The sequence below is a fragment of the Rhinatrema bivittatum genome, chromosome 6 (genome assembly GCF_901001135.1).
Source record: "Rhinatrema bivittatum chromosome 6, aRhiBiv1.1, whole genome shotgun sequence".
In the NCBI taxonomy this organism is placed as follows: domain Eukaryota; kingdom Metazoa; phylum Chordata; class Amphibia; order Gymnophiona; family Rhinatrematidae; genus Rhinatrema; species Rhinatrema bivittatum.
Window position 1 is genome coordinate 62,713,816 of NC_042620.1, and position 25,833 is coordinate 62,739,648.

General features: G+C 41.6%; 1 protein-coding gene across 1 annotated transcript in view; it reads left to right on the plus strand.

Moving 5' to 3' along the window:
• Positions 1-25,833, plus strand: part of ARHGAP15 (Rho GTPase activating protein 15) — a 1,536,288-nt gene that overhangs the window by 183,651 nt on the left and 1,326,804 nt on the right. The window contains exons 4-5 of the mRNA XM_029605409.1: positions 19,069-19,137; positions 24,894-24,958. Of these exons, the coding sequence (XP_029461269.1) occupies positions 19,069-19,137; positions 24,894-24,958 (134 nt within the window). The remainder of the gene's footprint in view (positions 1-19,068; positions 19,138-24,893; positions 24,959-25,833) is intronic.

Genomic DNA, 25,833 nt, shown 5'->3' on the forward strand with positions numbered 1-25,833 from the left:
TTCAAAAGCAATGTAAAAATGTCTTGTTTATTCTCATTCAAAAATGACACATTGCTCTAATATCATCATGCTTAAAGAGAATAATGTTGTAAAAAATGTTACTATAAAAACTAGAATGAACATTTTTATAAAAGAAAGTAACATTTCATTTTATTATGGAAATGCAAAAAGTACATAGCCAATATGTTGGTGATTTCAATCTAAAGGCGTTAAAGATTATCTATGAAGGATGGAAGAATTCCAGTGATGTAGTAGATGCCATTCTCCTTTGTTTTAAGACTGCTTAGTTTTGTTTTAGGAATTTGAGAATTGCAGGATATTTTTATATCATCTCTAATGCTTCAGTCAGTAAAGGTTTTTAATTATTACATTTCATATATCTGCATGGGAGGGGGGGCAATTTTGAATGACCTGTGTTGTTTGTAATGTATATGGACACATTCATCCTACATACAGTGAAGCTTTTTTTCAAAGGAAGACTACGCATATTGATTTCCTTTGAAAATGAGTGTATGTACTTTTATCCTTACTGAAAGTGGTTGATGCCGAGAGTGGGGTTGATGCGAGCGCAAAATATGTGCAGGGATTTCATTTTGAAAACCCTGCACCTATTTTTGGGCACGTGTTTGCACCTGCTTCAATGCAGGTATAACATATACAGGTTCTTTGTACCCACAATGGGAGCATCATCCCAAATTTTCAAAAGGATATTCCTTTGTGAGCTTCCCTTTGAAAGTTAGCTTGCAGGTCCACCAGCACAAAGTGGCCATGTGGCTGTACACTTCCCACATGGGTTGGATTATTGTACTCTCACTGCATTGTGTGATTTAGTTTTAAAAGTCAGTATTCAGAGACCGGTGAGTGTGCAACTTTATCTAGATATTCAGGATGCTTGTTCCAAGTTATGCACATTAGGGATGTGAATCGTGTCCTCGATCGTCTTAACGATCGATTTCGGCTGGGAGGGGGAGGGAATCGTATTGTTGCCGTTTGGGGGGGTAAAATATCGTGAAAAATCGTTAAAAATCGTTAAAAATCGAAAAATCGAAAAACCGGCACATTAAAACCCCCTAAAACCCACCCCCGACCCTTTAAATTAAATCCCCCACCAAATAACTTAAATAACCTGCGGGTCCAGCGGCGGTCCGGAACGGCAGCGGTCCGGAACGGGCTCCTGCTCTGAATCTTGTCGTCTTCAGCCGGCGCCATTTTCCAAAATGGCGCCGAAAAATGGCGGCGGCCATAGACGAAAAAGATTGGACGGCAGGAGGTCCTTCCGGACCCCCGCTGGACTTTTGGCAAGTCTCGTGGGGGTCAGGAGGCCCCCCACAAGCTGGCCAAAAGTTCCTGGAGGTCCAGCGGGGGTCAGGGAGCGATTTCCCGCCGCGAATCGTTTTCGTACAGAAAATGGCGCCGGCCATACGCGTATGGCCGGCGCCATTTTCCGTACGGAAAATGGCGCCGGCAGGAGATCGACTGCAGGAGGTCGTTCAGCGAGGCGCCGGAACCCTCGCTTAACGACCTCCTGCAGTCGATCTCCTGCCGGCGCCATTTTCCGTACGAAAACGATTCGCGGCGGGAAATCGCTCCCTGACCCCCGCTGGACCTCCAGGAACTTTTGGCCAGCTTGTGGGGGGCCTCCTGACCCCCACGAGACTTGCCAAAAGTCCAGCGGGGGTCCGGAAGGACCTCCTGCCGTCCAATCTTTTTCGTCTATGGCCGCCGCCATTTTCGGTGCCATTTTGGAAAATGGCGCCGGCTGAAGACGACAAGATTCAGAGCAGGAGCCCGTTCCGGACCGCTGCCGTTCCGGACCGCCGCTGGACCCGCAGGTTATTTAAGTTATTTGGGGGGGGGGTTCGGGAGGGTGGGGGATTTAATTTAAAGGGTCGGGGGTGGGTTTTAGGGGGTTTTAGTGTGCCGGCTCACGATTCTAACGATTTATAACGATAAATCGTTAGAATCTGTATTGTATTGTGTTCCATAACGGTTTAAGACGATATTAAAATTATCGGACGATAATTTTAATCGTCCTAAAACGATTCACATCCCTAATGCACATTAACTTTTCCAGGATAACTTTATGACAGTTATTTTTCTAACCAGACTTATATGCATAACTTTAGCTGAACAGCACTCAATATCTTAGTGCACCAATAAAGTTTAGCCTCACCTTCAGAATGCTTCTAGTGCTGCCTCTTTTTTATCTGGAACAATTTTGTGTGCACAATGAATTATGCGCACACAATTTATCCACTTGGCAGCTTTTCCTTTGATGGACATTATAAACCTATTCACTTCAGGCTTGGTCTCTATGTTTCCGTCTTCAGGATGGCCGAGCAACTTTCTTAGGCTGGAGGCAGGAACCAGACTGAATCCAGCCTTTCTTCATGTAACATTCACTTTATTAAACACTATCAGCATACAATCAATAGAAGACTGGCTACCTACTAGCAGCAATACTCATTAGCACAGAAATGTATTTAAGAGAAACCTTCTCCTGATCCCAGCTGGGCTCAACCTCTATCCTGCCCCTGCAGGGTCCCAGCCACAGAGCTCTCTCCATGGGATTTAAGGTAGACCAGATTATTTGCCTAGTTCCATACAAGTAAAAGAGAGGGGCTAGGGCAACGTCTTCACAAAATCAAATTCACTGGTTCAGATTTCTTATTAAAAGCTCTGCTTTCTGCATTTCTTAAAGCTGCTCTTTTGCTGCTCTACTTGACTATTGTAATGTACTGTTTTTGGATCTCCCAAATTCCCATTTAAAGGCCTTATATTCAAAGGCCTTACAAGGGCCTTGATTCAAAATTCTGCGACTTGTTTAATTTCTGGCTCTTCATTAAGAGCATAAGAAATTGCCATACAGGGTCAGACCATTGTTCATCAAGCCCAGCATCCTGTTTCCAACAGTGGCCAATTCAAGATACAAATACCTGGCAAGTACACAAACACTAATTAGATCCCATGCTACTGATGCTAGTAATAGCAGTGGCCATTCCATAAGTCAACTTGATTAATAGCAGTTAATGTTCTTCTCTTCCAAGAACTTAAGCAAACCTTTTTATACCCAGCTACACTAATTGCACTAACCACATCTTCTAGCAACAAATCCGAGAGCTTAGTTGTGCATTGAGTAAAAAATAATTTTCTTTGATTTGTTTTAAATGTGCTATTTGCTAACTTCATGGAGTGCCCCCTAGTCCTTCTATTATCCGAAAGAGTAAATAACCAATTCAAATCCACCTGTTTTAGACCTATCATGATTTTAAAGACCTCTATCATATCCCCACAGCCGTCTCTTCTCCAAGCTGAACAGCCCTAACCTCTTTAGCCTTTCCTCATAGGGGAGCTGTTCCATTCCCTTTATCATTTTGGTCGCCGTTCTCTGTACCTTCTCAAATGCAACTATATCTTTTTTAAAATGCGGTGACCAGAATTGTACACAATACTGCTGCTTTACGTTGGTTACCTGTTGTTTGGTGGGTGAAATTCAAAACCCTCATCTTGATCTTCAAGGTTCTACATGATATTGATCCACCTTGCATGGTCTCTGCTATTCAGTAATTCCAGCCTCCCTGTCTCCTCCATTCATCAATTCAGCATTTATTAGAGGTTCTGCCTTTAAAGTATGCTTGGTTGGCTGAGTCCTGTGAGCATATCTTTATTTTGGGTAATTGCCAGGTTCTTGTGGCCTGGTTTGGCCTTTGTTGGAAACAGGATGCTGGGTTTGATGGATCCTTGGTCTGACCCAGCATGGCAATTTCTTATGTTCTTATGTTCATATAGCAGGCCCTACACTATGGTTTATCTGAGGAGATTAGGGCTGAGAATGATTTGATTCACTTTAGAAAAACCCTTAAATTTTATCTTTTTGCTTTGACCTTCCCTGTGTGATTTTGTGCTATGTGTGTTGTCTTGGATTTCTTTGAACAATAAGCAGCTGATGATGTTAGAATATTGTATATTACATTTCCTTTATCTTGTCACTGTATGTTGCTATATTTTTATAATTGTTTCATGTCTTATTTTGTGCTTTTATTATGCATGTTTGTTATCTGCAGTAGTCTTTGGATCGGCAGAATAAAAATTGTTTAAATAAATAAATAAGGGGAAATTTGGGCTTTAGTTTGGCTTACTCCAAAATTAGTGGGACCAAATCTTTGAATATCAGCATCATATACTTTTGTTCATATATACAATATAAGTTAGTATTGATTGAATCCTGTTGGGTACATGTAAATTATAAAATAAATCATCAAAATTGGAATTGTATCTCAATGTTTTATTTTTGTACAATTATTTTTTTGCTTAATATAATTCAGCCTTATAATATGTCATTACACATAGTATTGCTGAACTCTTGCACTATTATCACAGGGCTCAGTCTGTTCAATCAGTCTTCTTCCTAGTTTAAGGCAATCAGGTTCTTAATTATTCTACATTCTCAGGAAATTACAATGGAATGCATCTTTACATTCATGTAATTATTGCATTTGTTAGGACTTTTCTTACACTGCCTAAACCAGTTGATGCAGAAGTAATGTTAATTCTTCATTAACCTCAAAAAGCTAAACTATGCTGCCTAATTTCTATTTGGGTTCTAGTTCTAGCTCCCATATGATATGTGATATAGTGAAACAATTCCCCAAGGCAAGAAGTAGAATATCATCTTCCTGAGAAGGTGGTGTTTGTAGAATGATACCCAATGATGCTTTCCTTTAGTTTTGTGTGTACAGATTAGAGTGCATCACTATATACCTCCTAGGAGTAAGTTAGTAGCATGTGAATCATATAGCTCTCAGACAGAAAGCCATAACTAAAGTAAAATAAACATAGATTTAATAAAGATAGCTAAAATAATAAAATGGGTAAAACATAGCAGTAGACCTGAAAATTCCAGCCACTCAAACATTTTTCAATCCACCCAACCTCCTCTATAATATTAGTTTACTAATTTGTAGCCCATAGCTTATTTTCAATTCAAGTATTCAATAGATTGTCTCTTCATCTAGAGCACAGGCACTTACAGGTGGATTTTAAAAGCACTACTTGTGCCAAAGCTGGGAGATATGCAAGTGTATCGGGCCAGTGTGCGTTGTGCAAATTTTAAGATGCACCTGAATACGCATGCATCTACCAGTACATGCACACAGTGGGAAGTTAAAAAAGGCTTGGAGCATGGGTGGAGTATGGCCGGGGTGTGTGTGGGACATGGGCGTTTCTGGTCTAACCTGAAGTATGCATGTAAGTATTTACATGCACAATCGTACACCGGGGTATTCTACTACATAACTTTACTTCTGCTATGCATGGTGTCTAAGTCTTAAAATAAAAAAATCAGGGTTAGTCAGTGGGGTTTGAAAGGTTGGGGCTAATAGGTGAAAGGAAGACTATCCAGCTAGGGCAGATTCAGAAGTCCTATTCTTTACCGGGGTGAACTGGGAATGAACTGGGAAACATGTATTTGCATTGGTGCACGTGACTAGCAAAACTCCCTCACTTACATGGTAGAGGCGGCATATGTGCGCACATGTGCACATTCATATAAAATTGTGCACACATGTACATGTGTACAATTTATTTTATAACTAGCCGTTAAGCCCGTAACAACGGGCTCAGTCCGTTTCCTTCCCACTCCCTCCCCCTTAACTCTCTCCCCCCTCCCTCTCTCTCACCTTCCCCCTCCCCCCCCCTCCCTCCCTCCCTCTCACCTCCCTCTCTCCCTCTCACCTCCCTCTCTCTCACCAGTCACTCCCCCTCTCTCAATCCCCTCCCCATCCACAACCGGCAGATCTCGGGGGGTGTCCTTCCCTCCCTCCCGCGCGGCGCCGCTACTTCTCCTCCCGCTCCTGCCGGCAGATCTCGGGGGGGGGGGGGGGTGTGTCACTCCCGCGCGCGCGGCGCCGCTACTTCTCCTCCCGCTCCTGCTTCGCGGCCGCCGCCGCTCCTGCGGCCCCACCGCCATTTTTTTTTTGGGCACGCACGGCTCTGACCGACGTGCTCGCCCGCACATGCGCGGTAGAGCTGCTCTCTACTGCGCATTTGCGGGCCGTCGGTCAGAGCCCATTTATAAGGTAGATATGCATGCATATATACACATATGTTATAAAATGACTGCGTCCATTCACGTGAGCTGGCATATGCTGTACATGTATGCCCAAATGGCTGTTTATATGTTATCATCCCTGACACTTTGATTCTCCTTCTGATGTATCCAATTATTATAATTCCTGCCATAACTAGTGAGGCTCTGACTCATCAGGCTGAGTCATGATACGCTCAAGACAGCACATGATATGAATACCTCTGCTCTTGCTTCTTTTGCAACCTTTTTACTCCTTCTTATTCCAATAAAGTTTCTGAGCTGTAATAATGGCAGAATACCTGAAGATATATTTTCCTTATATTAAAAAAATAAAGCGCTTCAGATTGGCTTGGGGAATATGTGTTTCTATCCTGCAGGGATAGATGCGGTGACCCTGTGTACAGTTCTGGTCGCTGTATCTCAAAAAAGATATAGTTGCGATGGAGAAGGTACAGAGAAGGGCAACCAAAATGATAAAGGGGATGGAACATAGAAACATAGAAATGATGGCAGAAGAAGACCAATAGGCCCATCCAGTCTGTCCAGCAAGCTTTCACACTTATTTTCTCATACTTATCTGTTACTCTGACCGCTGAGTTCAGGGCCCTCATTGGTAGCTTTTTTATTCCCTATGTGGAAAGACTGAAGAGGTTAGGGCTGTTCAGCCTTTAGAAGAGACGTCTGAGGGGACATATGATAGAGGTCTTTAAGATCATGAGAGGTCTTGAACGAGTAGATGTAAATCGGTTATTTACACTTTCGAATAATAGAAGGACTAGGGGGCATTCCATGAAGTTAGCAAGTAGCACATTTAAGACTAATCGGAGAAAATTATTTTTCACTCAACACACAATAAAGCTCTGCAATTTGTTGCCAGAGGATGTGGTTAGTGCAGTTAGTGTAGCTGGGTTCAAAAAAGGTTTGGATAAGTTCTTGGAGGAGAAGTCCATTAACGGCTATTAATATAGTTTACATAGGGAATAGCCACTGCTATTAATTAGAGATGTGAATTGTGTGCCCGATCGTTTTAACGATCAGGTTCGGATGGAGGGAGAAAAAAATCGGATCGTTAGAGATGTGAATTGGAATCGGTTCCGATTCCAATTCACATCGTTAATTTTTTAGTGAGGCCTGAGCAGATAAAAAAAACCCCACCCCGACCCTTTACAAATGACCCCTTTGCTCTCCCACCCTCCCGAACCCCCCCAAAATGTTAAATTACCTGGTGGTCCAGTGGGGGGGGGGGGGGGGGGTCCGGCGCGATCTCCCGCTCTCGGACCATCGGCGCCATTTTGGCTACCACTGATAAAAATGGTGCCGATGGCCCGATAAAAAAAACCCACCCCGACCCTTTACAAATTACCCCTTTGCTTTTCCCACCCTCCCGACCCCCGCAAAAACCTTTTACATGTACCTCGTGGTCTAGCCGGGGGTCCAGGAGCCATCCCTTCAATCATACCCTCGGTGCTGGACTGGTTTCAAAATGGCGCCGATCACCTTTGCCCTCACTATGTCACAGGGAGTGACGGTCGCTCCCTGTGACATAGTGAAGGCAAAGGCGATCGGCGCCATACTGGCAGTCGATCGCCTTTGCCCTCACTTTGTCACAGGGAGCGACCGTCGCTCCCTGTGACAAACAGGTCGATACAGTAAAGTGTGCTCCGTCGGAGCGCACTGTCAGCCTGCTCTGGACGCGTGTTTTCCCTTACCCTTATTCAGTAAGGGGAGGAAAACACGCGGCCCACCCGCGGCACCTAATAGCGCCCTCAACATGCAAATGCATGTTGATGGCCCTATTAGGTATGCGCGCGGGATCCAGTAAGTAAAATGTGCAGCCAAGCCGCACATTTTACTCTAAGAAATTAGCGCCGACCCAAAGGTCGGCGCTAATTTCTTCCGGCGCCAGGAAAGTGCACAGAAAAGCAGTAAAAACTGCTTTTCTGTGCACCCTCCGACTTAATATCATAGTGATATTAAGTCGGAGGGTGCACAGAAAAAAAGTAAAAAAAAAAAAAATTTTGAATTCGGGCCGCGGCTGTCGGGCCGAAAACCGGATGCTCAATTTTGCCGGCGTCCGGTTTCCGAGCCCGTGGCTGTCAGCGGGCTCGAGAACCGACGCCGGCAAAATTGAGCGTCGGCTGTCAAACCCGTTGACAGCCGCCGCTCCTGACAAAAAGGAGGCGCTAGGGACGCGCTAGTGTCCCTAGCGCCTCCTTTTCCCCATTTTTCCCGCGTCACCTCATTTAAATACTGAATCGCCCGCACCAGCGAAGGGCTGGTGCGCGCGCCGGGAGAGCGGGCGTTCGTCCGCTCTCCCGCGGTCTTACAGTATCGACCTGAAAGTGAGGGCAAAGGCGATCGGCGCCATACTGGCAGTCATAAGAACATAAGAACATAAGAAAATGCCATACTGGGTCAGACCAAGGGTCCATCAAGCCCAGCATCCTTTTTCCAACAGTGGCCAATCCTGGCCATAATAACCTGGCAAGTACCCAAAAACTAAGTCTTTTCCATGTTACCATTGCTAATGGCAGTGGCTATTCTCTAAGTGAACTTAATAGCAGGTAATGGACTTCTCCTCCAAGAACTTATCCAATCCTTTTTTAAACACAGCTATACTAACTGCACTAACCACATCCTCTGGCAACAAATTCCAGAGTTTAATTGTGCGTTGAGTAAAAAAGAACTTTCTCCGATTAGTTTAAAATGTGCCACATGCTAACTTCATGGAGTGCCCCTTAGTCTTTCTACTATCCGAAAGAGTAAATAACCGATTCACATCTACCGTTCTAGACCTCTCATGATTTTAAACACCTCTATCATATCCCCCCTCAGTCGTCTCTTCTCCAAGCTGAAAAGTCCTAACCTCTTTAGTCTTTCCTCATAGGGGAATTGTTCCATTCCCCTTATCATTTTGGTAGCCCTTCTCTGTACCTTCTCCATCGCAATTATATCTTTTTTGAGATGCGGCGACCAGAATTGTACACAGTATTCAAGATGCGGTCTCACCATGGAGCGATACAGAGGCATTATGACATTTTCCTTTTTATTCACCATTCCCTTTCTAATAATTCCCAACATTCTGTTTGCTTTTTTGACTGCCGCAGCACACTGTACCGACGATTTCAATGTGTTATCCACTATGACACCTAGATCTCTTTCTTGGGTTGTAGCACCTAATATGGAACCCAACATTGTGTAATTATAGCATGGGTTATTTTTCCCTATATGCATCACCTTGCACTTATCCACATTAAATTTCATCTGCCATTTGGATGCCCAATTTTCCAGTGTCACAAGGTCTTCCTGCAATTTATCACAATCTGCTTGTGATTTAACCACTCTGAACAATTTTGTGTCATCTGCAAATTTGATTATCTCACTCGTTGTAATTCTTTCCAGATCATTTATAAATATATTGGCTGCCATTTTCAAAACAGCACTGACTGACTGGCTCACCCTGTTCATATTCCTGTATTTGGATAGGGTCTAAGTAATTGGGATGACCTGGTCAGCTAATTCAATTTTTAAATGGTGGCCTGAAGGGCAAGTGAGCATCACTCTTTATCCAGGAAGATCCCAAAATGCCTCTGGTGAGGGTCCCTGTATTAGGCCTGGACTTCAGCTGAGTACTTAACCTTGGTGTCAAGCCCTGACTTCTAGGCCATCCCCAGAATTGGGCCTGGGCCTAGGCCAAAACCTTGGTGTTTGGACCCGGCTTCTGGGCTTGGCACCAGCGTCAGGTCTGGGTCTATCCTAAGGCCTTTATGACAGAACCCAGCCCACTGGTGCTTGGTGTTGAACCCTGGCCTTGGCTGAGTCCTCAGCTATTACTTTATTTATTTTACAATTTTATATTCCACATTTTGGCACTTCAAAGCCTTGGGTTGACTACATCGTCATGACCCTTCCATGGACGGAATAAGTGCTGGCCCAGGCAATTTTTGAGGAGTAGTCTGAGGGTTTTTTCTCTTTTTATATTTAAAAAAACAAAACAAAATAATATCATGAAATCTTGTTGGTTTTCTATTATTTCATTTTGAAAACATAAAACAAAATAGGAAATGTTTCATTTCCAATTTTATTTCAAATAAATGCACAGTAATAATGGATAATTTCAATTGCCTAAGTATTGACAGGTTAAAGGTCACATCAGGACATTCTAAAGAGGTAAAGTTCCTAGATGAAACAACTGACTTCTTTGGAGCAATCGATACAAGAACCAAGACGGGAAACAATTTTTTACCTAGTTCTTAGTGGAATACAAGATATGTTGGAGCCACTTGGCAATAGTGATCATAACATGATCAAACTTGATTTAATAACTGGAGGAATGGCACTAAAGAAATCTATTTTTTTTTATTTTCTCTTTATTGCATTTTAACATAATTACACAAAATAACATTTGTGATTGGAAAAAGCAGATGTATCACGTTACTAAATCAAACTCAAGAATTTCTTCTTCAATCATTAACATATACAATTGTGAACACCATCTTTATAATAAGAATTTAAGGGGGCAGGTATTTAAACAGATTCTTTGAGCGATCCAATATTAGGAAAACAGAAAAAAGAAAAATGACGGCAGCTGTGATATGCCTACTTAAGCCTTCTGGACTGTTATTGCTGCATTAGATTGTGAATCTATAAAAAAGCGGAGTTGAGATGGTTCAAAAAAGACATAGACTAATCCAAGGTATTTAACAACACATTTGCAAGGGTAACGAAGTACAAATTTAGAACAAATAGCCATTGTCTCTATCCTCATCTCAATAAATCTTTTCCTTCTTTCCTGTGTTAGCCGGGTGATATCGGGAAACATCCTGATTGTATAGCCATAATATTTTTCCTCTCTTTTACGAAAAAACAATCTCATTACTGAGCTTTTTTCTGTTATAAATGCAAAAGTCACGAATAAAGTTGCCCTCACTGATATTATATCCTCGGTTGATAACTCTAAGAAATCTGTGATATTCATCTGTGACTGTAGTTCACTCTCTTCCCGGCCTTCATCCCATTTCTTTTGAGGGAGGAAATAAGCTTTTAAAATTAAAGGCAAAGCTTCTGAAGGCATATTCAATATATCTGTTAAATATTTCTTAAATAAATCAATCGGAGGAATCTGGGAAATAACCGGGAAGTTAAGAACCCTCAAATTAGGGCTACGTAGATTGTTTTCAATATTTTCAACTTTTTTTTCTCAGTATAGTCTCTTGTTGGGATACATGATGACATTCAGTTTCAACAACTTTAATTTTCTCTCCCATTTCACGTACTTTATCCTCTTAAACATCCAGTCTTTTCTGAGTTTCTACAGTTCGTGAGTTTACTCCAATGCAAACTTCTGATAAATTCACAACAGCTGTTTCAATAGCAGCCATAGCTTCCCATAGGGTTTCCATCGTAATAACCACGGGTTTTACAAGAAAGGGTTTTAACTCTTGTACTGACTCACCCCTTTCTGCAGTACCAGTCTCAGTGTCCCTTTCAAATTCCAGCGCTGGTGTGCCGAGGTCGGTGTCTCTCAAAGCCGGAGGTATATAACCTCCTAACTGATCAGTTCCTCCTATTTTGGCCATATTCAAGCCTCTTTCCGGCTTGTGGCTCGTCGGTGGATCTTTTGCTGATATCTCTCATTTTTCACCATTCCGCTGGGGTGCGGACGGCGTCTCAGGCGCTCCGGGACTCAGCGAGATCTCCTCTGCCATAGAGAGGGACGCTCGCTCCACGTCCCTCTCCAACGTGGCACTTGCTCCTGGCTGATTCGGCGTCAAAGAGAAGTAAGTTGTAATAATACTCTGTCGCGCTTCAGATATCTCCTCTAAGGCCAGGCTCTCACGGAGCCGTGCCTTCCGTTTGGTATGCAGCATTGGTAACTTGTTACAAGGAAGAAAAAATAAGTATTAGAAGAAGCGTCCTTCTCTCACTCCTCACAGAGCCGCCATCTTGAACTCCGCCCCCCAATTATTCTAAAGAAATCTATTTTTACAGCATTTAAATTTATAAAGGTGACTGATTAAATGAGGAAAATGGTTAGGAAAAAACTGAAAGAATTAAAAGCAAAGGTAGGGACGGTAACTTGCAAACCAGCCTGCGTGCACACATTTGCATGCATATGTCAGCCTATGCCCAGGAATGTGACCATTTTATAATACATATATGAACATGTAATAAAATAACCAGGCTGCATGCATAGGTGCACCAAATTTTAAGTGAGCATGAGCTAGTAGGGATGTGAATCGTTTTTCGACGATTAAAATTATCGTCCGATAATTTTAATATCGTCTTAAACCGTTATGGAACACAATACAATAGAGATTCTAACGATTTATCGTTATAAATCGTTAGAATTGTGAGCCGGCACACTAAAACCCCCTAAAACCCACCCCCGACCCTTTAAATTAAATCCCCCACCCTCCCGAACCCCCCCCCCCAAATGACTTAAATAACCTGGGTGTCCAGCGGAGGTCCGGAACGGCAGCGGTCCGGAACGGGCTCCTGCTATTGAATCTTGTTGTCTTCAGCCGGCGCCATTTTCCAAAATGGCGCCGAAAAATGGCGGCGGCCATAGACCAACACGATTCCACGGCAGGAGGTCCTTCCGGACCCCCGCTGGACTTTTGGCAAGTCTTGTGGGGGTCAGGAGGCCCCCCCAAGCTGGCCAAAAGTTCCTGGAGGTCCAGCGGGGGTCAGGGAGCGATTTCCCGCCGCGAATCGTTTTCCGTACGGAAAATGGCGCCGGCAGGAGATCGACTGCAGGAGGTCATTCAGCGAGGCGCCGGAACCCTCGCTGAACGACCTCCTGCAGTCGATCTCCTGCCGGCGCCATTTTCCGTACGGAAAACGATTTGCGGCGGGAAATCGCTCCCTGACCCCCGCTGGACCTCCAGGAACTTTGGCCAGCTTGGGGGGGGGCCTCCTGACCCCCACAAGACTTGCCAAAAGTCCAGCGGGGGTCCAGAAGGACCTCCTGCCGTGGAATCGTGTTGGTCTATGGCCGCCGCCATTTTTCGGCGCCATTTTGGAAAATGGCGCCGGCTGAAGACAACAAGATTCAATAGCAGGAGCCCGTTCCGGACCGCTGCCGTTCCGGACCGCCGCTGGACACTCAGGTTATTTAAGTCATTTGGGGGGGGTCGGGAGGGTGGGAGATTTAATTTAAAGGGTCGGGGGTGGGTTTTAGGGGGTTTTAATGTGCCGGCTCATGATTTACGATTTTTCACGATATTTTACCCCCCCAAACGGCAACAATACGATTCCCTCCCCCTCCCAGCCGAAATCGATCGTTAAGACGATCGAGGACACGATTCACATCTCTATGAGCTAGTGCTCGCAAATCCTGCTTCTACCATGTAAATCATGGGATTTTAAAAGGGGCACGTTCTGATTAGTTTTAACAGTTTGTCCCTTAGTTCACCCAGTTAAGAGAGAGGTCCTCCAACATCTCCTGTTTTGATAGCCTTAACACCCACCAGTTAGAGCCAACCTTTAAAACCCAGTGGATCTGCCTAGTTTTCTTTAAATTTTAGCATTCATAGTGTAAGCAAGTTTAGGGGTGCAGGGATCTGTCTGCTACAAGACACTGCCAGCTGCCCTCTCACCTTACTTGCGAGCCTAAGTCAGGAAAAGACAATGTGCATTCTCTTCAGAAATATATTTGTCAGATTTGGCAGGCTATAGCATGCTGAAAATAATTTGTCTCTAACATCTTGGCCACTAAGCACCAGTTTTCCCTAAAGAAAGTTCTATACCATGAGTGGTAGCAAACATGCCATAAACCTTAGCCTGCTTAATATATTAACACTTATGGCTAATTTACTTACCCCTGATTCTAACTTTAGGTAATACCTCTGTTCACCTCAGAAGCAGGCTCCAGCACAAGAGCTGGAGAATATGTGCAGGGAAGGATTTGCTTGCTGGGCTTGGTCCTTGCAGAGTGGGCAGGCGGTCTCAGAAGGAGATTTGCTTCTGGCTTTGGTACTGGCTGGCTGTCTGGGATTGCTCTTGCCCCTCACTGTCTCAGACTACATGTCACTCTCCTCACCTGAGCAGGCACTTCCACTCTCCAGACTCCGGGCCATACCTAGTCTTCTACCTTCTCGATAGCAGGAAATGCTGGTCTTCTTCTGGCCCCTTTTCACTTGCAGGGATGCTTCAGCACAGCTTCTCACTTTCTCAGGATTGGCTCTCCAGGCTTTCTCCCAGGATTCGTGCTTCCTTTTCTCATTTCCTCCCTTCAGGGGTCTTTTGCTTCAGCCTTTCTCCCTGCTTTTTTCTTCTCTTTCCCCCTTATAAACATAGAAATGACGGCAGAAGAAGACCAAATGGCCCATCCAGTCTGCCTAGCAATCTTTCATACTTATTTTTCTCATACTTATCTGTTACTCTTGGCCCTTATTGGTAACATTTTGGTTTCAATTTCCCCCTATTTATGATTTTTTGACGGTAAATCGGGGGAATTGCTATTGTGTCGCGGCTCTAACGATTTTTGTTGATTTAAAATATATCTGACGATTGTTTTAAATCATCAAAAAATGATTCACATCCTTAGTTTCCAATGTAACACAAGTTTTTTTTTAAATGATTCAAAGGGTGATACAGGAAACTACAGATCAGTGAGTCTGATGTCCACGTCAGGCAAAATGATATAAACTATTAAAAAGAACATTTCTGAACATATAGATAGGCATCATTTAATGGGACAAAACCAAAATGTGTTTAGCCAAGGAAAATCTTGCCTCATCACTTTGCTACATTTTTCTGAGGGCATAAATAAACGTGGATAAAAGTGAGCCATTTTATATAGTGTATCTGGATTTACAGAAAGCTTTGACAAAGTCCCTCATGAGAGACTTCTTAGGAAATTAAAATTTCATGGAATAGGGGGAGTGTTGTATTTTGGATTGCCAACTGGTTAAAAGAAAACAGAGAATAGGGATAAATGGTAAATTTTCTCAAAAGAGAAATGTGAATAGTGGAGTGCCCCATGGATCTGTTCTTGGATCACAGCTTGTTACTATATTTTTAAATGACCTGGAAATGGAAACAACAAGTGAGGTGATCAAATTTGTTGATGACACAAAATTATTGAAAGTTGTGAAATCACAAGAGTATTGTGAGAAATTGCAAGAGGACCTTGCAAAACTGGGATACTGGGCAGGCAAATGGCAAATGAAATGTAATGTGGACAAGTGCAAAGTGATACATTTAGGGAAGAGTACCTCAAATTATTTCTACACAATGCAATGCTCCATATTAGGAGTCACCACTCAGGAAAAGGATCTAGGCATCATCATTGATAATCTTCTGCTCAGTGGGCCGGATTTTAAATGCCCTGCACGTGTAAATCCAGCCGGATTTACGCGCGCAGAGCCCTCGCGCACTGGCGCGCCTACTTTGCATAGGCCGCCGGTGCACGCAGAGCCCCGGGACGCGCGTAAGTCCCGCGGCTTCGTAAAAGGGGCGTGTCGGGAGCGCTCCGTAAATGACGTGGTGTTTCGGGGGCGTGACACAGCATTTCAGGGGCAGGCCCGGGGGCGTGGCGCCGGCCCGGGGGCGTGGTCGAGACCTCCGGACCAGGCCCCGGGTCGGGTGATGGCGCGCCAGCAGCCCGCTGGCGCGTGCAGATTTACGCCTGTTTTCAGCAGGCGTAAATCTGCCAACAAAGGTAAGGGGGGGTTTAGATAGGGCCGGGGGGGGTGGGTTAGGTAAGGGAAGGGAGGGGAAGGTGGGGGGAGGGCGAAGGAAAGTTCCCTCCAAGGCCACTCCGAAATCTGAGCGGCCTTGGAGGGAACAGGCAGCGTGCGCTGGGCTCGGCGCGGGCAGATTGCACAAATGTGTACCCCCTTGTGCGCGCCGACCCCGGATTTTATAGGCTACGCGCGTATCTTATAAAATCCAGCGTACTTTTGTTCGTGCCTGGTGCGCAAACAAAAGTACACGCTCACGCAAAATTATAAAATCTACCCCAGTGTGCACAACAGCCAAGAAAGCAAATAGAATGCTAGCAATTATTAGGAAAGGAATGGACAATAAAACAGAGAATATCATAATGCCTCTGTATCACTTCATGGTGCAACCTCATCTTGAGTATTGTGTGCAATTCTGGTTACCACATCCCACTAAAGGTATAGCAAAATTAGAAAAGGTACAGAGAAAAGCGACCAAAATGATAAAGGGGACAGAACAATTCTCTTTTGAAGAAAGGCTAAGGACTCTTTATTTTGATGAAGAGATGGCTGAGGGAAGATAGAGATTTATAAAATAATGAGTGGAAAGGAACAAATAAACAATCAGTTGTTTAGTATTTCAAAAAGTACAAAGACAGGAGACACACAATGAAGTTACTAGATAATACAATTCAAACTAATAAGAGAAAAAAAATACTCAATGCATAATTGGAATTCATTGCCACAGGATGTGGTGAAAGATATTAGTGTAGCTGCATTTAAAAATATTTTGGACAAGCTCCTAGATGAAAAGTCTATAAACTATGATTAAGGTGGAGTTGCAGATATCCAGTGCATATTCTCAGGATAAGCAGCTTGGAATCTATCTACTCCTTGGGATCCTGCCAGATATTTGTGACTTTTTGGAAACAGGATACTGGTCTTGATGAATTCTTGGTCTGGTCCAGTATGGCAAGTCTTATGAATTTATGCTCTTATGAACCTGATATCTACCCAGTTCCAATTAGTATCTTGCAAGCTGTTGTTCTCCTTTTCCACCTCTAAAATGCACAGGCTTCTGGCTACCATTTTATGATTATGTAAATCATTGTTATAGAAAACTGAATAATGATATATAAATCAATCAATTAAATAATAAATAAATAAATACATACATAAATATATATATATATATATATATATATATATATATATATATAACCAAAAATTTGGCAATATAATCTCCCCTAGTGCTGAGGCTTATATACCAACAAACTCCCCAACAGACTGCTGTCAGGGTAAAAAGCACTATTATAATATGTAATAAAGCATTTCAAAAAATGTGGTTATTTTTGAAGGTATAAAATTTATTAATAACTTCAACCAAATCACCAATGATGTGTATGAATAAATGTATTACAAACCATGAAATATAACATACATACTAAAATCCTCACCAAACCCCTTCATTTTGACCCTCCATCCTCTTCTAATATTACCCTCAATCTGTCCCTGATCAACTAAATATTCCCTCCTCTCATCGACGTTATAACAGGTCTATGTTAAAGCAATACACCACTTAGTACTTCAACTATCTTAAATCTCGTGTCTTCAATCGCATTCCTTAGTTCACACATTGATCAACTACTAGTGGTGTATGTCCTTTAGATGTCTTTACATCCCATCCCGACAAGGTCCTCGTTTCGCCAAGATTGGCTTCTTCAGGGGAATACTTTAATTATGACCAAACGTCAATGGAAACGAATAACTTCCATCACTTATATCTGAAAACACAAAACTCACATGAGGTCAAACTAGACTTCCCCTCTAGTGCCTTAAATTTTTATAATTAATCACATGCATCCCAATGATAATTCCCAACCCACCTATCAACCTTTTCATGTATACAACCTCTATTAAATAAATTATACCATCTAAGTTTGCAAAAAACCTTACCCTGAATCCCACTCCTACCTGCACTCTAAGCGGAGTGGATAAAGTACCAAATATAGCTAACCAAAAATTTGGCAATATAATCTCCCCTAGTGCTGAGGCTTATATACCAACAAACTCCCCAACAGACTGCTGTCAGGGTAAAAAGCACTATTATAATATGTAATAAAGCATTTCAAAAAATGTGGTTATTTTTGAAGGTATAAAATTTATTAATAACTTCAACCAAATCACCAATGATGTGTATGAATAAATGTATTACAAACCATGAAATATAACATACATACTAAAATCCTCACCAAACCCCTTCATTTTGACCCTCCATCCTCTTCTAATATTACCCTCAATCTGTCCCTGATCAACTAAATATTCCCTCCTCTCATCGACGTTATAACAGGTCTATGTTAAAGCAATACACCACTTAGTACTTCAACTATCTTAAATCTCGTGTCTTCAATCGCATTCCTTAGTTCACACATTGATCAACTACTAGTGGTGTATGTCCTTTAGATGTCTTTACATCCCATCCCGACAAGGTCCTCGTTTCGCCAAGATTGGCTTCTTCAGGGGAATACTTTAATTATGACCAAACGTCAATGGAAACGAATAACTTCCATCACTTATATCTGCACTCTAAGCGGAGTGGATACAGGAAAATACACATCCAATTCACTCCGGCTCAATGGCTCCTACGTTTTATGTGTAAATTCTCCCGAATATGAATGTGAACCTCTATGCCACCTCTTCACTCCGTCCGCACATGCTTCCGATCATTAACTCTCCTCCCCCAGTTTCAAATTTGTATCACCACACCTTATTTGAGAAAAAAACCGCTGTATTCAAAATGGAGTCACCACTCCCTCGATCTTGGCAAACTTTCAACCAGTACAGCGTTCAACCGTACCGGTATCGGTTCCTTATCTTCTCAAATTAGTTCATACTGCTGTTCCAAAGTCCCTCTACCTCTCACATGTTTTTCCTTACTCTTCAATGACCGTGCATGTCCTTCAGAAGCTCTGTATATATATATATATATATATACAGAAGTTCCAAATTCCCTGATAATGACTTCTTATTTGCAACTTTCAAACATCCAAACATCCATCTGCATGGTGGACTATACTTTTTTCCTATATTGTTTTGATGGTTTTAGACCCTTTAGGTGCTTTTTTTCCAGTACTAATTTTCCTCATGCCTCTAGGAGTGCATATCTTAGGACATTTTTAAATTAAATTCACATTGTGTGGAAGTTGCAGCACATATGAGAAAATAATTACGGTAAATATATTAGTATATGCCTTCCTTGTTTGACTAAAACTATTATCTATGCTCATTCTAATATGGAATTTTTTTTTTCAGATATCACGTCATAGAAGGAATCATTCTCAACATAATATGTCAGATGTTATTAATTCACTAGAACAGTTGGTAAGTATTTTGATTATCCTTTTGGTTCAGGAGTATGTATTAGGGATTTACATTCATGTGAAATAAATTGGTAAAAAGCAATGAATGAATCAATTTTGTTTCATTCATGGCCCCATGAAATGAATGAAGGTGCATGAATTTTAATACAAATGTTATCTCATTTGTTTATGTTTCCCATTCAAGTCCATGGCAGTACTGTGCAAGCAGAGGAGACTATCTGGTAACTATAGCAACCATCTCTTGCCTGTGTGACATAGGAACAAAGATGATACCAAGGCTGGAGATACAGGGAAATAGATAGGAGGACCAATTAAGGTGAATCCACTTTTTTTTTACTAGCCTATACCTGACATCTGGATCAAATGACACTTGATTTCCTCCCAGTAAAAGTTTCTGAGCATGTGCAAACTCGGCATCAGTTTTCATAACCAGCCATCTGCCAGTAATGAAAACGGATGCCGAGTTTACCGGCAGTCTTCATAACTCAGCGGTCTGCCGAGGTATTTTTTTTTAAGTAAAAAAAAAAAGTACAGAAAAACAGTTTTTTCTGCTTTTCTGTACTTCTTATACATGCACTCAGCTATTAATGCCTGCTCCAGGCAGGCATTAATATCTGAGAGCTAAATGTGCATCTGAGACTCTCACTTTTTTTTTTTAATGTGGAGTGAATGAGTAATAGCCTCATTCACATGCATTTGCATATGATGAGTGCTATTGCATTCACTCCACGTCGGACGCGTGTTAAATAGGTGCTAATCTCCCTATTGCATTAGGGGGTGGATTAGCGCCTCTTTAACCCATGTCTGAGTGCAGGTTATACAGTGCGCTCGGCTGAGTGCACTGTATTGCATTGGCCTCTTAGAGTCTGTGTTGCATCAGAGGTGGACCCTTGGGTCGAGGTCGGGTTGACGCAACCTGTAGGTAAGGACCTATGGGTCCCCACCATCGGCAGGTGGAGTGGGCTGAAAGGCAGAGGCCGCTGGAGCTTCACCTATACCAGCCCTTGTTCCTCATGGGTTGAGCCTTTGGGTGCCGGGGCCGGCAGAACTTAGGTGGGCCTCTGTGTATAGTTGCAGGAGAAATGGGTTCAGCCCAGAGACAGCAGACGAGAGATGGTACAGTTCTACTTTGGACTGGATAATGTTCTGGAAACTCGGGTGCCAGTGGAACGAAGGCAGACAGAGGGCGCTCGAGCAAAGGTATGCCGAAGCCTGATGAATCCACATCCAGGAAGTAGACAGAAGAGGTGTACAATAGTAGGCTTGAGTCAGGGCTGGCGGAAATCCAGAGACAATGGCAAGCAAGGCTGAGGTCTGAGCATGGAGATAGTCAATTACGTAGTCAGACGAAGCAAAGGTCTGGGCTGGAGATAGGCTGTAGTGTGGTTAGGCGATGCAGAGGTCTGGGTCTGGAGATAGGCTGGAACATAATGAGGTGAAGCAGAGGTCTGGGACTGGAGATAGACGGTAGCGTAGTCAGGCAAAGAAAAGGTCAGGTTCTGGAAATAGGCTGGAACGTACTCCGACAAAGCAGAGGTCTGGGACTGGAAATAGGCTGGAACGTAGTCAGGCGAAGTACAGTCAAAGTCTGTGTAGTCAATCCAAAGCATAAGCAGAAAAGGAACAAGGAAACAGGAACCAGGAACAACAAGGAACAGGAGTGCAGGGAAGAGACGAATCTCTTAGTAGCAACGAGTACTCGACCATCGAGGAGACCTGGTGCAAAAGCAACACTATGGAGCAGAGCTTGAGCTTAAATACTATGAATAGTTTGATGTCATGATCAGGGGCCGCGCCTAGGTTCCTGCCGCCATCCCAAATAAGGATCAGCGATGTGCGTGCATGCCTAGGGAGCGGCGCGGTGCGAGTGGTGGCGTCTCTTTGCGGGCCACGCGGAGAGGCCTGATGAGTAGTGGCATCAGGACTGGGAACGCTGGAGACTATAGTAGGGCCGGAGGCACTGGGGGAGACCCAAGGACGGAGCTGGTGGCCCACTGCTGCCAGCGAGGAGGAACCAGAGGCTGGAGTCCTTGTGGAAAGGTGAGAGGGACGAGCCACAGGTCTGCTGCAGACAGCACACGTAACAGTCTGATGTTGGTACTGGAATTGAAGTAGAGGGTGGAGCCAGAGGAAAAATGCTAGGGCATAACTCTTGCTCTCTAGCTACACTGCCTGCTCTTCCTGGAGGTTCATTTTAACCTCATCAGTATCATTTCTCTCCCCTACTACTCAACTAGAGGCTAAGATGCTACTGACTATATTTCACAAATTCTCTTTGGCTACTAGCTCTTCAGTATCTACTGATTCATAAAATCCAAGACAAAATTGTATCTTTGAATAAGTTGGTGCCAATACTGCCATCACTGCATCAGAAGCAAAAAACAAAGAGGAGTGTGCTGTTGGTTCTTCTACCCCTCCCCTGATAATGCCAGTTATAGATTACTCTCCTATTTCTTCCCATTGCTCCAAAACAACAGTGAGAGGAACAGGTGGGGTAGAATATGCTCTCCAGATTTCATTGTCTTCTATATTGAGCTGTCTTTCTCTCCTGCTCTGCTAGATCTAAAAAAGTCCCTCTTTAGTTTAGATGCTGGACTACCATTTATTGCTGCCTCTGCCAAAGCTGAAAACATCCCCTCCTTTCTCTTTATCTGACATGGTGGTATACTGACTATTGGAAATTTGGATATTACAAATTAATGTATTGATAATGTATCTGTACCACCACTTACAGTACCACTCATATGGAGAACTGTGTTTCTCACACACATACACATATCCACACTCACACTCATTTACAATGGATATGTTCTGTGCTGTGTGCAGACTGACTCCACACATGAAAAATCAGTTAAACACTAACAGACTGGCAGCCTGGTAAGACTCTTCTATTCAGTCTCTATGTGCTAATTTAACCTCACTGTCCAGAGATTAAAAAAAAAAAAAAAAGATCATCAGCAGCACTGCCACAACTGCAATCTTCCTACTTTTTCTCACCTGACTCTTCCCTAGTGAAGAGAACAATCAAAATCATCAGTGTACTGTGAACAAGACCATTGTAACACAAAAAAGATTAGAAGTAGCCCTGTACTAGTTTTAAATCCCAAAAATTAAGCTTTTTCAAAAAGTCTTAGAAAGCTTCTCCTAGCACATTCTTCTTCAACAAAAAATAAAGAGGAACTACTGCTTATGCACTTGCTCAAACTTTACAATGGGAGTGGGTCAGCATCGCTTGATCCAGATAGCTGCCATAGGCTACTTAAGAAGATAATGCACTGTGTTTTGTCCACTGGCCAGTCTTCATGTGAACTTGTCCTCCCTTGGCTCTGACAAGGGAGTTGTTATTGTTATCAATTTTTTTTTCACCACAGTACACAAGCATGGTCTTCAATGGGCCAATGAAATGAATAAGAAACATAAAGAAATGGGACTAAGAATATTGTTTGGGAGTCTGCAAATGAAACAAATATGTAACTTATTATTATCTTTTACCTATTTGTTTCAAACAAATGCATATCCCTAATAGTTATATCCTGTTCCATATTACAAAATATCTTGTAGTAATTCAGTTTATTTCAGAAGTATGCAGCTGAAAAATGTTCATCTATTGTCATTTTGTTCTGCTTTTATTTTCTTTGTCTTACATTTTTTCTTTTGTTTTGTTTTCATTTTAGCATGGCATGGACAAGTAGCCTAGTGGTTAAAGCAGTGTGCTCTGAACATAGAAAGCCAATGTTCACATGCTGCTGCTATTACTTGTGACTTTGGGCAAGTCACTTAATCCTCAATTGCCTCATGTACAAACTAAGGAGATAATTTTCAAAAGGATTTATGGGATTTTGAAAATTGCTACTTCTATACACATAATTCCTTTGACAATTAACTCTATAAGGCTAAATTTTCAAAAGATTTTACACATATAAATGAACGTTATGGGGGTAATTTTCAAAGGAGTTACGCGCATAAATGTAACTACTATTGTAGCAATTTTCAAAAGCCATTTACTCACGTAAAGTGCACTTATGCGAATAAATCCTATGGATGATTCAATGGCATATATTGTAGCAATTTTCAAAAGCCCACTTACTCGAGTAAAGTGCATTTACATGCGTAAAACCCAGATTTACGCATGTAAATGCTTTTTAAAATCCACCCCTATGGGTTTAAATGGGCTTTTGAATATTACTAGAATATATGATACTTTTAAGCATGTAACTCCTTTGAAAATGTACTCTTTGAACTTTCTGGGGACAAGGAACTACTTATGGGCTGAATTTTCAAAACACTTGAGTGTAAAATTAACATTATATATGCACAAGTAGCTTGTAGTCATTCACATGCTATTTTATTAAACCAAAAAGTACACATGTATTTTTCATCTAATGTTTATGTATATATATGTGTGTGTGTGCGCGTGTATGTATATATATATATATATAAGAAAGGATGGTCTAGGGGTGATCCAGGATGGGGATATTTTATGCTTATATTCAGCAACTTATTCACATAATTTTCCACCTAATTTTCTTTTGTAATTGATATCAGATTTGCATATTGGTTGGCTGGGAGATATAGGTGAATTGGGTCTCAATGACCTGGAGAAGGATTGGGTGAACTAGTGGAGAAATCTGTAGACTGGCAATTTCAATTATGCACACATTTTTAAATATACTGACTTGCACACATTAATCAGGGTTTTACATAAGCAAGAAGTATTATGTCTCTCAATTAAAAATACATGCATATGTTTAAAAAATAAACAAAAAGGTGTGAACTTTGAATGCATGGAAATATATCCTTCCAATGCAGTGCAGGTTTTTTTTCTGTAATCATACATATACATGTATGTTGGGATGGGAAAACTTATGTATTTTATAGTATATGAATAGCTGATATGTGCAGGTTATAAAATACTGTTGTAGATCTCTGCACGACCATATACGTGCACACATGGGACCACACAGAGTTGTTTAAAAATTTTGATTATTATTATACTTTATGTATTTTTTTTTAATTGTACATCTGCTTGTCTAACATGATTTGCAGACGGTATATAAAATTTGAATAAATAAATAAATATCCTTTAATCTGCTTTGAAGATCCTGAAAGGTAGAATACATATTAAATATATACATGTTTTTAGCATGCATTAAAAGTCATTAAGTGTGTGCTAGCATGATTTAATGTTTACTATATCACTTTAGTGCAAGCTACAATCATTTCTAATATTTCTGATAACAGTTATGACATTGCAATCAAACTCTGATAGTTCAGTCTAAACACCTCTTTAAGATGCTTTGTTCATTGCACAACCTGCACAACCATAGGTTTGGCTCTGGCTTTATGCTATTGCAATATGTAATATTTTCCATAGCATTATCTAGTTTCTGTGATGGTAGATATACAGATATTAATGTATCCAAAATAGTCACGTACTGCTTGAAGATCCCTAGTGCATCTAAACTCCTATTCCATAATAATTCTGGTTATTTGACTCTTTTTTTCAGTTATAGCTGTATTTGTCCTGTTAATAATAAATGGTTGAAGAACACCTGACAATCTAGTATAAATGAAACCACAGATACCTAACATAAGTCAAAGCGAAAACAATTTAGTCTGCAAACTTGGCTATTTCTTTCATGTGGTGAAATACTGAAATTGTTTTTTTTTTAAACAAACTGATTAAATAGCCCCTTTAAGAATAAGTGCAGATTGCATGTTTGTGTTAAATTTGTTTTGTCGACATTTTGCTCATAGGTTGAAGAAAGGAAAGAAGGGTACTTAAATAAAGCCAAAATAGCAGATGGAGGCAAGAAGTTGAGGTATTGTATATTTTATGTTGCTTGTTAATACCATTAGCAACAAATGCTCACAATGTGTGTAACTACGATGCTCACAATGATAAGCCATGTATATGAAGCTGGATCTGACTCAGATGACTGCAGCTGGGAGAGTTTGGACATTAGTAATGCACATATAAATGTGGCTTTGTCTGTTAAGCATTAAAACATAAGCAGCTTTTCTAAGGGGCAGAACAATTATGATCAATAGTGATCTTATAGTGTGCTGCCATCTGGTGACCATTACTTAGAATGCAGGCATCAATTTCTGCCAATTGGGCAAATCATAGAATGTTTAAAATATGTTCCTCTGTTTAACAATAGATTTGTAAGAATGAAAATACTCATTTTACTATACATGTTTCTATTTTTTCTATTATTACATATTTTATAGAAATCTGTGTTTTAAATGATACTTTTCTGCCATAAATATGCAGTATTTAAAGAAAAATTATCAGGAGTATTTATATTCTAGCTTTACAGATTTTCTGATTTTCTGTTAAGTATTGACACCTTGATATCGTCCATGCTTTGAATTTTCCAGTTAAATTTAATTAATAGTCTGTGCTTACTGCCCCCCCCCTCCTCCCCCCCACCACACAGACACCCTTTTAAATCCTTATCCTAATGCTTTAGGATTTATTGATTGCTTGTTGCAGTCATTTTTCCTTTTGGATATACATTGCCCAAAAAATAATTTAAAAAAAAATCCCTGGCTGCAGTAGTACTTTAGTCATATATAACACACAGGAATAAGAAGAAGGTGAATGAAGCCCTGCTGAGGCAAGTGATATGCAGAATAAAAATCATTCATTTAACAGAAATAGAGTAATTAATGTGTCAGGTTTAAAACATTC